General features: G+C 40.4%; 1 protein-coding gene across 5 annotated transcripts in view; it reads right to left on the bottom strand.

Moving 5' to 3' along the window:
* Window positions 1-14,253, bottom strand: part of LOC139576035 (lysine--tRNA ligase-like) — a 32,494-nt gene that overhangs the window by 8,538 nt on the left and 9,703 nt on the right. For 2 of the 5 annotated variants that reach the window (XM_071401644.1, XM_071401642.1), the window contains exon 2: window positions 1,171-1,303. In XM_071401644.1, the coding sequence (XP_071257745.1) occupies window positions 1,171-1,303 (133 nt within the window). Of the gene's footprint in view, window positions 1-1,170; window positions 1,304-1,469; window positions 1,659-5,709; window positions 5,895-14,253 lie in introns of those variants that run through there. The other 3 variants (XM_071401640.1, XM_071401641.1, XM_071401643.1) reach the window with 3 other exon arrangements.

The raw sequence follows: 14,253 nt of genomic DNA, 5'->3' as shown, positions 1-14,253 counted from the left end.
CGCTGCAGAATGCGGTGGTAGCCATGCTGGTTAAGTGTGCCTTGAATTCTAAATAAATCACAGACGGCGTCACCAGCAAAGCACCCCTACACCATAACCACCTCCTCCATGCTTTATGGTGGGAAATACACACACGGAGCTCATCCGTTCACCTACTCTGCGTCTCACAAAGACATGGTGGTTGGAAAATCTCAAATTTGGACTCCAGACAAAAGGATAAAATTCCACCGATCTAATGTCTATTGCTCGTGTTTCTTGGCCCAAGCAAGTACCTTCTTCCTATTGGTGTCCTTTAGTAGTGGTTTCTTTGCAGAAATTCAACCATGAAGGCCTGATTCACAGTCTCCTCTGAACAGTTGATGTTGAGATGTGTCTGTTACTTGAACTCTGAAGCATTTATTTGGGAAGCAATTTCTAAGGCTGGTAACTCTAATGAACTTCCTCTGCAGCAGATTGCAGCCCAAATAAATGCTTCAGAGTTACCTTCAAAGTTACCTGGCGCAGAGGTAACTCTGGGTCCTCCCTTCCTGTGGCGGTCCTCATGAGAGCCAGTTTCATCATAGCGCTTGATGGTTTTTGCAACTGCACTTGAAGAAACGTTCAAAGTTCTTGAAATGTTCCGTATTGACTGACCTTCATGTCTTAAAGTAATGATGGACTCTTTGCTTATTTGAGCTGTTCTTGCCATTATATGGACTTGGTATTTTATCAAATAAGGCCATCTTCTGTATACCCCCCCCTACCTTGTCACAACACAACTGATTGGATCAAACGCATTAAGGAAAGAAATTCCACAAATTAACAAGGCACACCTGTTAATTGAAATGCATTCCAGGTGACTACCTCATGAAGCTGGTTGAGAGAATGCCAAGAGTGTGCAAAGCTGTCATCAAGGCAAAGGGTGGCTATTTGAAGAATCTCAAATATATTTAGATTTGTGGTTACTATATGATTCCATGTGTTATTTCATAGTTTTGATGTCTTCACTATTATTCTACAATGTTGAAAATAGTAAAAATAAGGAAAAACCCTTGACTGAGTAGGTGTCCTAAAACTTTTGACCGGTAGTGTATATACATTTTTTATCTTCTACTAAGATCAGCAGTCAAATGTTCTCAAGCAAATCACAAGAGGGAGGGAAGGACGATCATAAACATCCATATAGCTCACGTTAGGGTCCAGGGTCTCCTCATCTGCATTCTGATCTGCCTGGTCATTGGTCTCCTTCTGCTCAACCTGCTCTTTGACTTTGGCTTCCTTCTCAGATGCCTTCTTCTCAGCTTTCATTCGCCTCTTCAGCTCACTGACAACAACAACACAGACACAGAGGGTAACATCAGGGTATCTAGTGGACTCAGCATCGGGATTGAGGGGACTACTTTATAAAGCCATACAAGTAATGCCTAAAATGGGAATCATTCATGACAAAAGGTTGGTTGTTTTTCTCACTGAATGGAAAAGCCACCAACCTTTTGTCACCTCGATAGCGATTCCCCTGAATTAGAGCTGGGACTGACGCTGCGCTGGGGAGAGCGAACTTTACCCCCTGTGACCTGACCCCAAAGGCTTGGCACACCTGGTGCCTGGAAGTTCTGACCACCAGAGTCAGCATGGTGAGGCAGGATGACCTACTGTGCTACCCCAGTCAATGACCAGACCTGGAGAGACACACACACACAGAGCACAGCTGACTTATTTCTGTGAATTTGAAACATGGGACCAACACTTTACATGTTGCGTTTATAATAACTGATTGTTATTTAGCAACTGATTTTGCTTCTTTTCCATTTCGACAGCCTCCTAGAATGACTCAATTCTCTTCTAATCCGTGATGTAAAAATGCTCAGATTCCATGTGTCATTTGAATATGGTTAGTTTAAAGTGGAACTGACAAGCGTTTTAGCAACATGACTTTTATTTGTATTTATTTTTACATTTTCTGACAATGTGAGCACTTAGATATGGTCATTTCCACGTCTTAATAAATTCATTGAATGTTTGGGAATGACTTTTGAAAACTATCGCAATATAGAGTGGGAAAGTGGCCATGCGTTTGGAAAATGAATAGATATTGCAGTAAATAAATTACAACAAAAAAAACATTTGTCTCACCCAGGACCGGAGTTTACGCAAACCAGTGCAGAATAGCCAATCAGAGCTACAGTAGGCCTTTATGCCATACAGGCCTCCTATCATTCACTTTGAACTGGACTGTGTTTACAAGCAGTAGCAACGGCACGATTTTAGATAATTAGAAAGCATTCGCCAAAAACCACAAAATACACCTGAATGGATTTCTACAAATATTTAAATACCATTGGAGTCCTATTGATCAAACAACCATGGAGAAGGTAGGCTCCCTCCCCCCTAGTTGTGCACATCAACACCAAGATCAACAACTAATGCTAGCCAGAGCGAGATGAGCTAAACTCTAACGAGGGAACATTAGATAAACTCTATTAAACTTTTTCAGCTAGTTAGCCATCAAAAATTGCACTGATAAACGATGGGGAATGGTAGCCTGCTCGTCCTTCTGAAGCTTGCCTGGCAATGCGTGCTTGTCCCCAACCCACGTTTTGACAACTGAATGGGAACTTTGCTGCAAGCACATTTGATCAATACCAAATACATTTGATTGACAACTAATGGTGCGTTGGTAAATTACCTTCAGCGTGTCAGTGCGCTCTGGGTCGTTCGTAAATTCAGCGCATTGTCAGACACTACACTGGACGCTGTGGCTATGGGGAGTGGGGTTGATCCGAGCATTCCTCACAATTGCAGTCAAGCCACAAGCTATCTGGCCACCTCACTCTAACCATTTTACCTGCCCTAGCAGAGCTGGTTAGGCTGTTTACATGTTATCCAGAGCGTTCGTGACTAACTGTGCTAGTGGCAACAATTCATCAGTTATTCTGCGCTCTGGCACATTCACACGAGAGTGCTCGGAAATTGAAGTAGGTATCCAGAGATATGCTAACTGGATAATAGTCGTTCAAATTCAGAATAATTAACTAGATAGCAAAGCGATTCACATTTATTGCTAGTTAACCAAATGACACCTGTATCTCTAGCTGTAGCCACTGAAAAAAATAAGAGGGGAAAAAGGTCAGTCACTCACTCACTTATCCAATGACATCCTCCTTAGCTAGCTAGCTAACGTTAGGCACCATGCTTTAACTTGCTAAATAAATAGCTACATAAATAGAAATGCTAGCTTATTAGCCACGTTATGAATGACCTGTGATCATTGCCCTTGCTAGGTTTATTGTATTGCAATCCCCAGGATTAGTTACATTTCTTCCTATCTGCTGAGTAGTTAAAGCGCTGTCAGTTCAACTTTAAACAGCGCATACAACCCAATTATTTCCCCCCATTCTATTGATGTTAATGTGATATCAATATGAGTGATTAACAAAGTAGTGTTGCGTTAACCTTTCCAAATTGGCAACCCACTTTAAACAAAATGCAACAATCCAAAATGTAGCTGGCTATTTTTTACAAGTTATCCTCTAAACCAGTGATATGTACATTATTCCCAGATTCCATGCACTTTTTCAGTAGGGTTCCTTTGAACAGGATTTGCAACCTGACCCCCCACTTTGTTCTATTGATTACAATGTGATATCGATATGAGTGATTGACAAATAAGTGTTGCATTTCCCTTTGCTTTGGCGACCTCCAAATCAAAACATGATCCGTTTCAGGAAGCTAGGCGAATGTCGCACGTCACTAATACACAGGAGAATTCAATGTAAAACATTTTTGGGGATAAAAATAGAATGTGAACTTTCATGTGCCTTAATAACAAACTGTATGCCATCTGTAAATATGAATCAAATTGTTAAATTACGAGCCTAGTTGGTTTAGCTACAGAAAAAGACAGGAACCTTCCCGCTAGTCATGATTGGCTGAAATAATGGATGGGATGGACATGCCGAGAGATGAGTTTGGTTTGGTCTGCAATGTAGCATTCTTCTGTTTATAACATGAGCTACTCAGTACGTCAATCCGTTTGTACTGTATGGGTTGGGATTATGGTTCACTGTTTAGCTAGCTAGCTACCTAAAACAAGAGACTCCGCTTCGCCAGATGATTACACGACCCATCAAGTTAGCCAGATGTGTATGGGGATGATTACAACCATCTATTGTATTTCATGAACATGTGTACATGTCTAGACAATAGTGACACATCCACTTTGGTAGATGTGGCTGGGGGGTGGTTATAGCATTTTTTCCCACATGACCCATCAATTTAAAACAAGTGTGTCTGGGTAAGCATCATCTAATAATTATTAAATATTTTTACGTGGACACTTAATATTGCTACTATGCAAATAACAATTTCACTGTTCCGTTTACATCTTCTGTATCCTGTGCCAAATAGATGTTGATATGTAGTGTGTGTTTACCAAAGACGGTAATGTGAAGAACAATATGACCTGCACCAATGTCAGATTAGGATATATGCCTTGGTAAAGTGTATTTTTACTGCTACTTTCACCACGTTTAGTCTTGAAATCTTTGGTTGTTTACTACACTACTCTTACTTTGTTTAGCACATGGCCTCACATGTGAATCCTTAAAGAGATGGGTGGGGACAGGCTTAAGAAGGGTGTGAACTTTGCTGAATGGGTGTTGACAAAGAGCTCTCCAGTAGGTGTACCAAAACATTCCATGTCCATTTTCTCAAAAGTGGTGATACAAGTCTATTAACTTTCAAAGCAGAATTATTTCCATTGTTCCTCAACTGCAGTGTACGATACACCATTTTGTAGCTGATTACTATTTTCAATTTATGTTTTAGGAATAACAATGGAATTTAACATTAATTTCCAATAGAATTCTAATTAAAATCAGGTAAAAACTGCTGAATGAGTTTGATGAATTTTGATGATATACCTGACATCGTAAAAATGGGTTTGTCCTGCCTAGTCACGTTTGTTTCCAAAAAAATCAAGCATTTTCTTTTACTTTTGATAATTAAGTATATTTCAAACCAAATGCTTTTACTCAGGTAATATTTTACTCTGACCTTCACTTGAGTCATTTTCTATTAAAGTAACTTTACTTTTACTGAAGTATGATAATGGGGTACTTTGTCCACTGAGTAGGCAGAACATTTTCACTTTCATTCAGAGCTGATCAGACCACTTAGCCCAGAAGTAACTTAGCTAGCTAAATTCACTATATCTTTCAAGCCATCACATTACGGGAGTGAAATAGGATATTTAGCTGGGATGCATAAAGCTGACTACTTCAATGTTTCCCCAAATATATAGCATATCTGTATGACCTGAAAGGTTGGTGAAGTTGGCAAGCACCTCATTATGGTAAAGCCAAAAAGGCAAACACTTATTCAGCTAAAACGTGGTTTTGTCAATAAACCTAGATGAAAATAAGGAACTTCAGGTCAGCAAATTACCTGGGTAATTTCTACGGTGCAATATGGATTTTGTAGTCATCACCATTCACAGAATAGGATGAAGAGCATGCATGTGCGATACGTCGTTTAAACAGTAAAGACCATTGGAATGTGTGTGCACATTCTCAATGGAACACTTGTTTATCCGATCTGATGCAACTGTGTTCAACAATATCCTACAAATTTTATCGAATAATAACACGGAAGTGAAACACACACCATCAACGTGTTGCACACATCCTCATATATTATTTCCAATAGAAGAGTGAATCGACATTGGCTTACTTTTTGCTGAGTTCATTTGCGTCAGCCATCTTCCTCTTGCTGCAAGCGAGATCAAGGCCGACACACAACTGTACGCAATGACGTCTCAACGCGTTCGAGGGCATCAGTCTGACGCAAGACGCTGCGTAAAAGTAGGTCCCGAACTCAGACCACCAGGGGATCATATGAGTTTATTTTGTTGTTTCAAGTAACTCCATGGGTGGCGTTCATTTTTATCTTCGTTGAAGAACACAGATCCTTTACTAATTATGAATGTCTAATGCGAATATTAAAATACATGTCAATATGTGATCATATTCATCTGGTTTCTGAGCATCCTTTCTTCCCTCGCTCTCCTCCCTTCATAATTTTAGAACATGTTTTGGATGGACAACTAGGGTATGACCACAATGCATTTAATTGATGATTAGTTATGTTACTCTTCAAACGTAATTAGATTGATCTGCTTGTGATTTTGACATTTCAAATCTTTCACGCTATGGGAAATTCATGTCTGTGTCTCCTGAACAACAAAAGTTGATCAATGCAAAAATTGAACCAAAACCAAACATCAGAGTGGGTAAATAAATTAGACAAAGGAAAACGTATCATCTATCTTTATTAATATAGATACCAGCAGGTTTACATAAGTATAACTACTAGGGATGCACAATATATCGGTAAGCATATCGGAATCGGACAATATTAGCTAAAAGCAGTCATTTGCAGTCATTTGGAAGAGTAAGAAAAGTTCAGCGAGGCAACTCATAGGCGAAATCCATTAACGTCAAGATAATGGATTCATTGCCCTTGACAATCAACTATTCTCTGTCGTGGATGATGTTGGCTTTTGCCGACTGTTCGAGCACTGGTACACACTACCAAGTAGGTGCTATTTTTCAGATGTTGCTCAACCGGAGTTACACATTATTGTTGAAACTCACATCCATGAGCTACTTGCTATGGGCGTCACTGCTATTAGCTTCACGACTGACATTTGGACCAGCAATGATGTCAGCCCCATGCGCATTATGAGTCTGACAGCACAGTGGGTCAACAAGGATTTCCTACTGAGGAAAGCCGTATTGCATGCTCAAGAATGTGCTGGTTCTCATACTACTGCTGCCATTTCAATGGCATTTGAGAACATGTTTGAAACTTGGAAACATGAACACTCCTAGCTCCATTCGAACAACTGACTCAAGAAATAAGGTCAACTGCGTCTGCAGCAGACGTGATACCCTGTCATGGCATTGAAACGCCTGCTCAACAAAAATGCCAACACAGACCGTCGGGTTAAAGTACTCTACTAGAGGCTGTGAACAAGCGATTTGGTGGCACTTTCTCTGAGCCGCTACTGTGTCGCCGCCATGCTCGATGCTAGGTACAAAGACCGCTACTTCGATGCAGACAAGAAACAGGGTTTACGTGAAATGTTACAGACACAGCTGGACAAGATGGAAATGGATACAGTGACAGTGCGCACCGAGGAAGAGAAGCCACGGACAGACAGAGCTGAAACTTCACTGCTTGACATTTATGATGAAATCCTGGTTGAGACTGAACAAATGAACAACGAAACAACCCAGCAAGTAAGTGAAAGAAATACGTTTTGATTATGTTTTACTGGTAATGGGGACATACGTAAATGCCAACAAAATAACGTTTTGGTCAGTGTGTGTGTTTCAACTATTTAACTGTACTAGAATGCCTAAAAGGCCGCTAAAATTTAACATTTCGGTTATGGGTATAGTTTTTTGGCAAGGAAAATATCGAATATCGTATTAGCCAAAAATGTCATAACTACAAGAATATACAAATGCCCCAACAAAAGCAAAAATAACTGTTATATAGATTCATTTTTTAAAGGTAATATTTAACAGTTGTTCACATGGTAGCTAAAAACACATAGGCGATATGCACTCCCCATGCTATCAACAGGTTCAATACTGATCACCAGAAAAAAAAGCCAAGTTTGTTTGAATTAGGTGAAATGTGTTTGTCTTGGTTGACAAAAGCACAATCATAAAAATAAATAAAAAACCCAGTGGCACACAGTATCAATACTATTCAAAAAAGCTACATAAATAACTCATAGAATTACAATGTTTCGTTATAGTTTCCCCTTTGCAATGAACAATCAAGAGAGGCTAAATAGATAAAATATATATTAAAAAAGTAACAGGTACACACTACCGTTCAAAAGTTTGGGGTCACTTAGAAATTCTTGTTTTTGAAAGAAAAGCAATTTTTTTGTCCATTAAAAAAACATCAAATTGATCAGAAATACAGTGTAGACATTGTTAATGTTGTAAATGACTATTGTAGCTGGAAATGGCTGATTTTTTATGGGAATATCTACATAGGCGTACAGAGGTTCATTATCAGCAACCATCACTCCTGTGTTCCAATGGCATGTTGTTAGCTAATTCCAAGTTTATCATTTTAAAAGGCTAATTGATTATTAGAAAACCCTTTTGCAATTATGTTAGCACAGCTGAAAACCGTTGTTCTGATTAAAGAAGCAATAAAACTGGCCATCTTTGGACTAGTTGAGTATCTGGAGCATCAGCATTTGTGGGTTTGATTACAGGCTCAAAATGTACAGAAACAAAGAACTTTCTTCTGAAACTCGTCAGTCTATTCTTGTTGAGAAATGAAGGCTATTCCATGCGAGAAATTGCCAAGAAACTGAAGATCTCATACAATGCTGTGTACTACTCCCTTCACAGAACAGCACAAACTGTCTCTAACCTGAATAGAAAGAGGAGTGAGAGGCCCCAGTGCACAACTGAGCAAGAGGAAAAGTACATTAGAGTGTCTAGTTTGAGAAACAGAGGCGACCCCAGGATGCTGGCCTTCTAAGCAGAGTTGCAAAGAAAAAGCCATATCTCAGACTGGCTAATAAAAAGAAAAGATTAAGATGGGCAAAAGAATAGACACTGGACAGAGGAAATCTGCCTAGAAGGCCAGCATCCCGGAGTCGCCTCTTCACTGTTGACATTGAGACTGGTGTTCTGCGGGAACTATTTAATGAAACTGCCAGTTAAGGACTTGTTAGGCGTCTGACCAAGGCCCTTATCCCCCGATTGCTCAGTTTGGCTGGGCAGACAGCTCTAGGAAGAGTCTCAGTGGTTCCAAACTTCTTCCATTTATGAATGATGGAGTTTTTGGGGGCCTTCAATGCTGCAATGCTGCAGAAATCTTTGGTTATACTTCCAAATCTGTGCCTCGACATAATCCTGTCTCAGAGCTCTACGGACAATTCCTTTGACCTCATGGCTTGGTTTTTGCTCTGACATGCACTGTCAATTGTGAACTTATTCAGTCAGGTCCATAAGTATTTGGACAGTGACACAGTTCCTGCTTGTTCTTGGGGCTATTTGCCTTCAGTTTTGCCTTCAGCAAGTGAAATGCATACTCAATTGGATTCATGTCAGGTGATTGACTTTGCCAATGCAGAACATTCCACTTCTTTACCCTAAAAAAATAATTGGGTTGCTTCCACAGTATGCTTTGGGTCATTGTCCATCTGCACTGTGAAGCACCGTCCAATGAGTTTTGAAGCATTTGGCTGAATCTGAGCAGATAATATAACCCTAAACACTTCAGAATTAATCCTGCTGCTTTTTTCAGCAGTCACATCATCAATAAATACAAGAGAACCAGTTCCATTGGCAGCCATACATGCCCATGCCATAACACTACCTCCACCATGCTTCACAGATCAGGTGGTATGCTTCGAATCATGAGCAGTTTCTTCCCTTCTCATCATTCTGGTATAAGTTATCTTTGTCTCATCTTCACATAGGATGTTGTTCCAGAACTGTACAGGCTTTTTAGCAAACTAATCTGGTCTTCCAGGTTTTGAGGCTTACCAATGGTTTACATCTCTGTATTTACTATGGTGAAGTCTTCTCTTGATTGTTGACTTTGACACAGATACGCCTACCTCCTAGAGCAGGGGTGTCAAAGTCAAATGGACGGAGGGCCAAATAAAAAATTTAGCTACAAGCCGAGGGCCGGACTGTTCGAATGTTCATTGAAAAAATTTTAAATGACGCATATAGTCTAGTGAACCTAATTGAACCTACTGAAAACCTAACAAATATATTCCAATATGATCAGATAAATAAAGCAATATTTTCTTATGGCTCTGTCAGTAATCTTTAATTTTCAACAGACACAAAAGACAAATTTCCTTTATATAAAAATCCCCATAACATGAACATTAAATGAAAGAAACCGGTATTCAAGGCACCATCAGTAGCCTATATTTTCTATTTTAGCAAAAGTGGGCTAAATTTACTTCAAAGAAAAAAACAATAATAGCAATTTTCTATCATCCACTCAACTGAAATATTTTTAAAATATAATTGGATTGAAATACAATAAAATAAAGTGCAAAAATCTATTAATCAAAAACAACACTTTGTTTAAGGAGAAGTAACATGCAGTGAAAACAAATATTAAACTTTAACTTTTAAACTTGAACTGAGTAAAAACTCTAAATATGTGATTGCACAGTAATGTTCACTTGTTTGAGGTTGAGGGTGATACTTGGTGGTGTCCCATCTTTTCCACAAGTTCATCAATGTTCGGGGTAAGGCTCTGAGCTGAGGAAATCCTCAGAATTGAGTGGAGGTGTTCAGCAGTAAGTCGACTTCTGTGTGATGTTTTGTTCAGGTTCATCAAAGAAAACAGTTGTTCACACAGGTATGTGCTGCCAAACATAGACAACGTTTGAGCAGCCTGGATGCGCAGCTGGGGCATTGTGTCGGGGAGGAAACGGGCGAACTCCGCAGCACCCACTGCCGCATATTTTGCCCTCAGTGCATCATTGCATTGGAGGTCAATCAACTCCATTTGGAGGTTTGGTGGTGAGCTTTCCACGTCAACAGCAAATGGGTTACCGAGCAGTTCCAACCTGCTTTTTTGTGCTTCAAAGTCAGCAAATCGGCGTCGAAAGTCAGCGGCAAGCATACCTATTTTATCAGCCAACTGTGCGCTCGGGAACGCACTGGTAGAGAGCTTCTCTTTCATGGTCTGGCAGCTGGGAAAGTGGCTCAAATTTTCTTTCCGCATCTGCGTCTCCCACAGAGTCAGTTTGGTTTTAAATGCCTTCACTGTACTGTACATATCAGAGATGACATGATCCCGACCCTGCAGCTGCAAGTTCATTGCATTCAGATGACTCGTAATGTCACACAGAAAAGCCATTTCACACAGAAACATTTCGTCTCGGAGTTGTGTTGTGTCTTTCCCTTTGCTGTCCAAGAACAGACAAATCTCCTCACGAAGCTCGAAACATCTTTGAAGCACCTTTCCCTGGCTTAGCCATCGCACCTCTGTGTGATAAGGCAAATCACCATGCTCCGTTTCTAACTCCGTCAGAAATGCCTTGAACTGGCGGTGATTCAAACCTTTGGCTCTGATAAAGTTAACTGTGCGCGTGATGATGCTCATTACATGCTCCATTTTCAAGGCTTTACCGCACAACGCTTCCTGGTGTATGATACAATGATAAGCTGTCAGCTCACCTGTCGCGTTTTCCTCTTGCATCTTTTCCCGTATCTTCGCCACCAGTCCGCTCCTGTGTCCACACATCGCAGGTGCTCCGTCGGTTGTCAAACCCACGAGTTTTTCCCAAGGCAGCTCCATCTCATTTACACAGCAGCCTACTGCTCGGTGCGTCACCGTTGCATTGTGGGAAATGTAGTATTGGTGCGTGTAAAAGATCTGCGGGCTGCCGGCTTGCTGCGGTCTGCGGGCCGGTTCTAATAATAAATCAAGATCATCCCAGGGGCCGTAAAAAACCTTCTCGCGGGCCGGATGTGGCCCGCGGGCCTTGACTCTGACATATATGTCCTAGAGGGTGTTCTTGATCTGGCCAACTGTTGTGAAGTGGTTTTTCTTCACTAGGGAAATAATTATTGTCATCCACCACAGTTGTTTTCAGTGGTCTTCCAGGCCTTTTGGTGTTCCTGAGCTCACCAGTGGGTTCTTTCTTTTTAAGAATGTACCAAATAGTTGATTTGGTCACACATAATGTTTTTGCTATCGCTCTGATGTTTTTGTTTAGATTTTCAGCCTAATGATGGCTTGCTTCCCTGGCAGTGACAGCTCTTTGGACTTCATATTGATGGTTAACAGCAACAGATTCCAAATGCAAACGTCACACTTGAAATCAACTCTAGACCTTTTATCTGCTTATTTGTAAATTAACTAATGAGGGAATAACACACACCTGGCCATGGAACAGCTGAGCAGCCAATTGTCCAATTACTTTTAGTCCCTTAAAAGAAGGGGAGGCACATATAAAAAGTGCTGTAATTCCTATTTGGATGTAAATACCCTCAAATGAACATCTACACTTTCAGCTCATTATTTAATTTCAACTCCAATATGCTGTGGTAGACAGCTAAAATAATAATAACTTGGTCAATGTCCAAGAAACATCTCAAGGATGATCAATGGAAACAGGATGCACCTGAGCTCAATTTTGAGTCTCATAGAAAAAGGGTCTGAATACTTATGTAAATAAGGTATGTTTTTTATTTTTAATACATTTGCTACAATTTCTAAAAATCTGTTTTCACTTTGTCATTATGGGGTATTGTGTGTAGATTGACGAGGAAAAATCTATTTTAGAATAAGGCTGTAATTTAACAAAAAAGTGAAGGGGTCTGAATACACTGTATACCAGTGTGCACAGTTGTCTGTTTGATGTAATTAAATAGTATATTATTATTTTTATCGTTCTATGGCAAATGTACATAATGTGTTTTGTAGTGATGTCTCCATGGCAGATGTTTGTATTGGCTTGTGTCTGGCATGTATGAACTAGACTTATTTATAGATCTGAGAAGAGAATACTGCCATGTTGTAGAAAGGCATCATACATTTATTATTTAATCAATCGGCTAATGTTGCCATGGTGCTACATGCTTGAGTGAGAAAGATCAGTGAGAAAAGGTTGTGATGGACTACTTTCTGCACACGGTCAGTGTGAACCGGAGTGACTATCAGTACTGCCACATGCAATTGTGTTCCCTGCACTCAGCCCCTCCCAAGCTTCATTATGGCACCCCTCGTGTCTCTTTTGTAACTAATGTTCCTATACTTCTGAGTATAACAATGTTCAAAGTTTCACCCAGAATCAAACAGTGGCTAGCTATGACAATCTGTTTGTACTGTATGGGTTGGGATTATGGTTTATTGTTTAGCTAGCTAGATGGTGAAACATGAGTCATCACTCCAGAGAATGCGTTTCCACTTGCTCTAGAGTCCAATGGCTATCTTAGGTTTGTGTGCGGCTGCTCGGCCATGGAAACCCCTTTTCATGAAGTTCTCGACAAATAGTTATTGTGCTGACATTGCTTCCAGAGGCAGTTTGAAACTCAGTAGTGAGTGTTCCATCCGAGGACAGACAACTTTTACGCGCTACTCGCTTCAGCACTCGGTGGTCCCATTCTGTGAGCTTGTGTGGCCTACCACTTGGCAGCTGAGATGTTACTCCTAGACGTGTCCACTAAACAATAACAGCACTTACAGTTGATTGGGGCAGCTCTAGCAGGGCAGAGATTTGACAAACTGACTTGTATGGTAGAAAATTACGAGATTATGTTTTAATACTGTTTATGCATCGAATACGGTTTCTCTGTACTCCCTCATTGGTGTCTACTGAGCTAGCAACTGATTTAGGATGGTCTTGTCCTCCCTCAGAGCCTGGTATTTTGGTGTTTGTGTACTCTGAGGTTCCAGCGAGGAGATGGCTCTGGTATAGACAGCTGATAAGAAGAACCTTGTCTTAGGGGCCAAACTTTGGTTTCTATACAATTAGAACAGTTTTCACATCAAATTATATCTGGCTGGGGGTTACTCCTTTCTCAAATACAAAACCTCACCCCTTGACCCATTCCACACATGTTGTTTGTCATGTAGACTAAGAGGTTGTATCTTTGCCATCTTAACCCAACTCTGTTTCGGGGTTCTCAGCGATCACCAGATGATTGTTTGTCATTACTTCAGAGTCTCTCTCACTTGGTTAGAATTTCCACGACACCTGTTGGAAAGGTGGCATCCTATGACAGTGCCACGTTGAAAGTCCCCGAGCTCTTCAATACGGGCCACTCTACTGCCAATGTTTGTCTACGGAGATTGCATGGCTGTGTGCTCGATTTTATACACCTGTCAGCAACGGGTGTAGCTGAAATAGCTGAATCAACTGATTTGAAGAGGTGTCCATATACCTTTGTCCAATGCGTGTATTTCATGAACATGTGTACATGTCTAGACAATTGTGACCCATCCACTTAGCTATATGTGGCTGGGGGGTGGTTATAGCAATTCTTTCACATGAACCATCAATTTAGACAAGTGTGTCTGGGTAAGCATCATCTAATAATAAAATATTTATACAATATTTTAATCTGGACACGTTCTATTTTTGATATTGCAAAAGCAGACATGCAAGTAACCATTTCACTATAGCTTTTACACCTTCTGTATCCTGTGCATGTGACAAACTTTGATTTGATATATAGTGTGTGTTGACCAGAGATG

The sequence above is a fragment of the Salvelinus alpinus genome, chromosome 5, assembly GCF_045679555.1.
Source record: "Salvelinus alpinus chromosome 5, SLU_Salpinus.1, whole genome shotgun sequence".
Lineage (NCBI taxonomy): Eukaryota > Metazoa > Chordata > Actinopteri > Salmoniformes > Salmonidae > Salvelinus > Salvelinus alpinus.
This window is presented reverse-complemented; position numbering and strand designations above follow the sequence as displayed.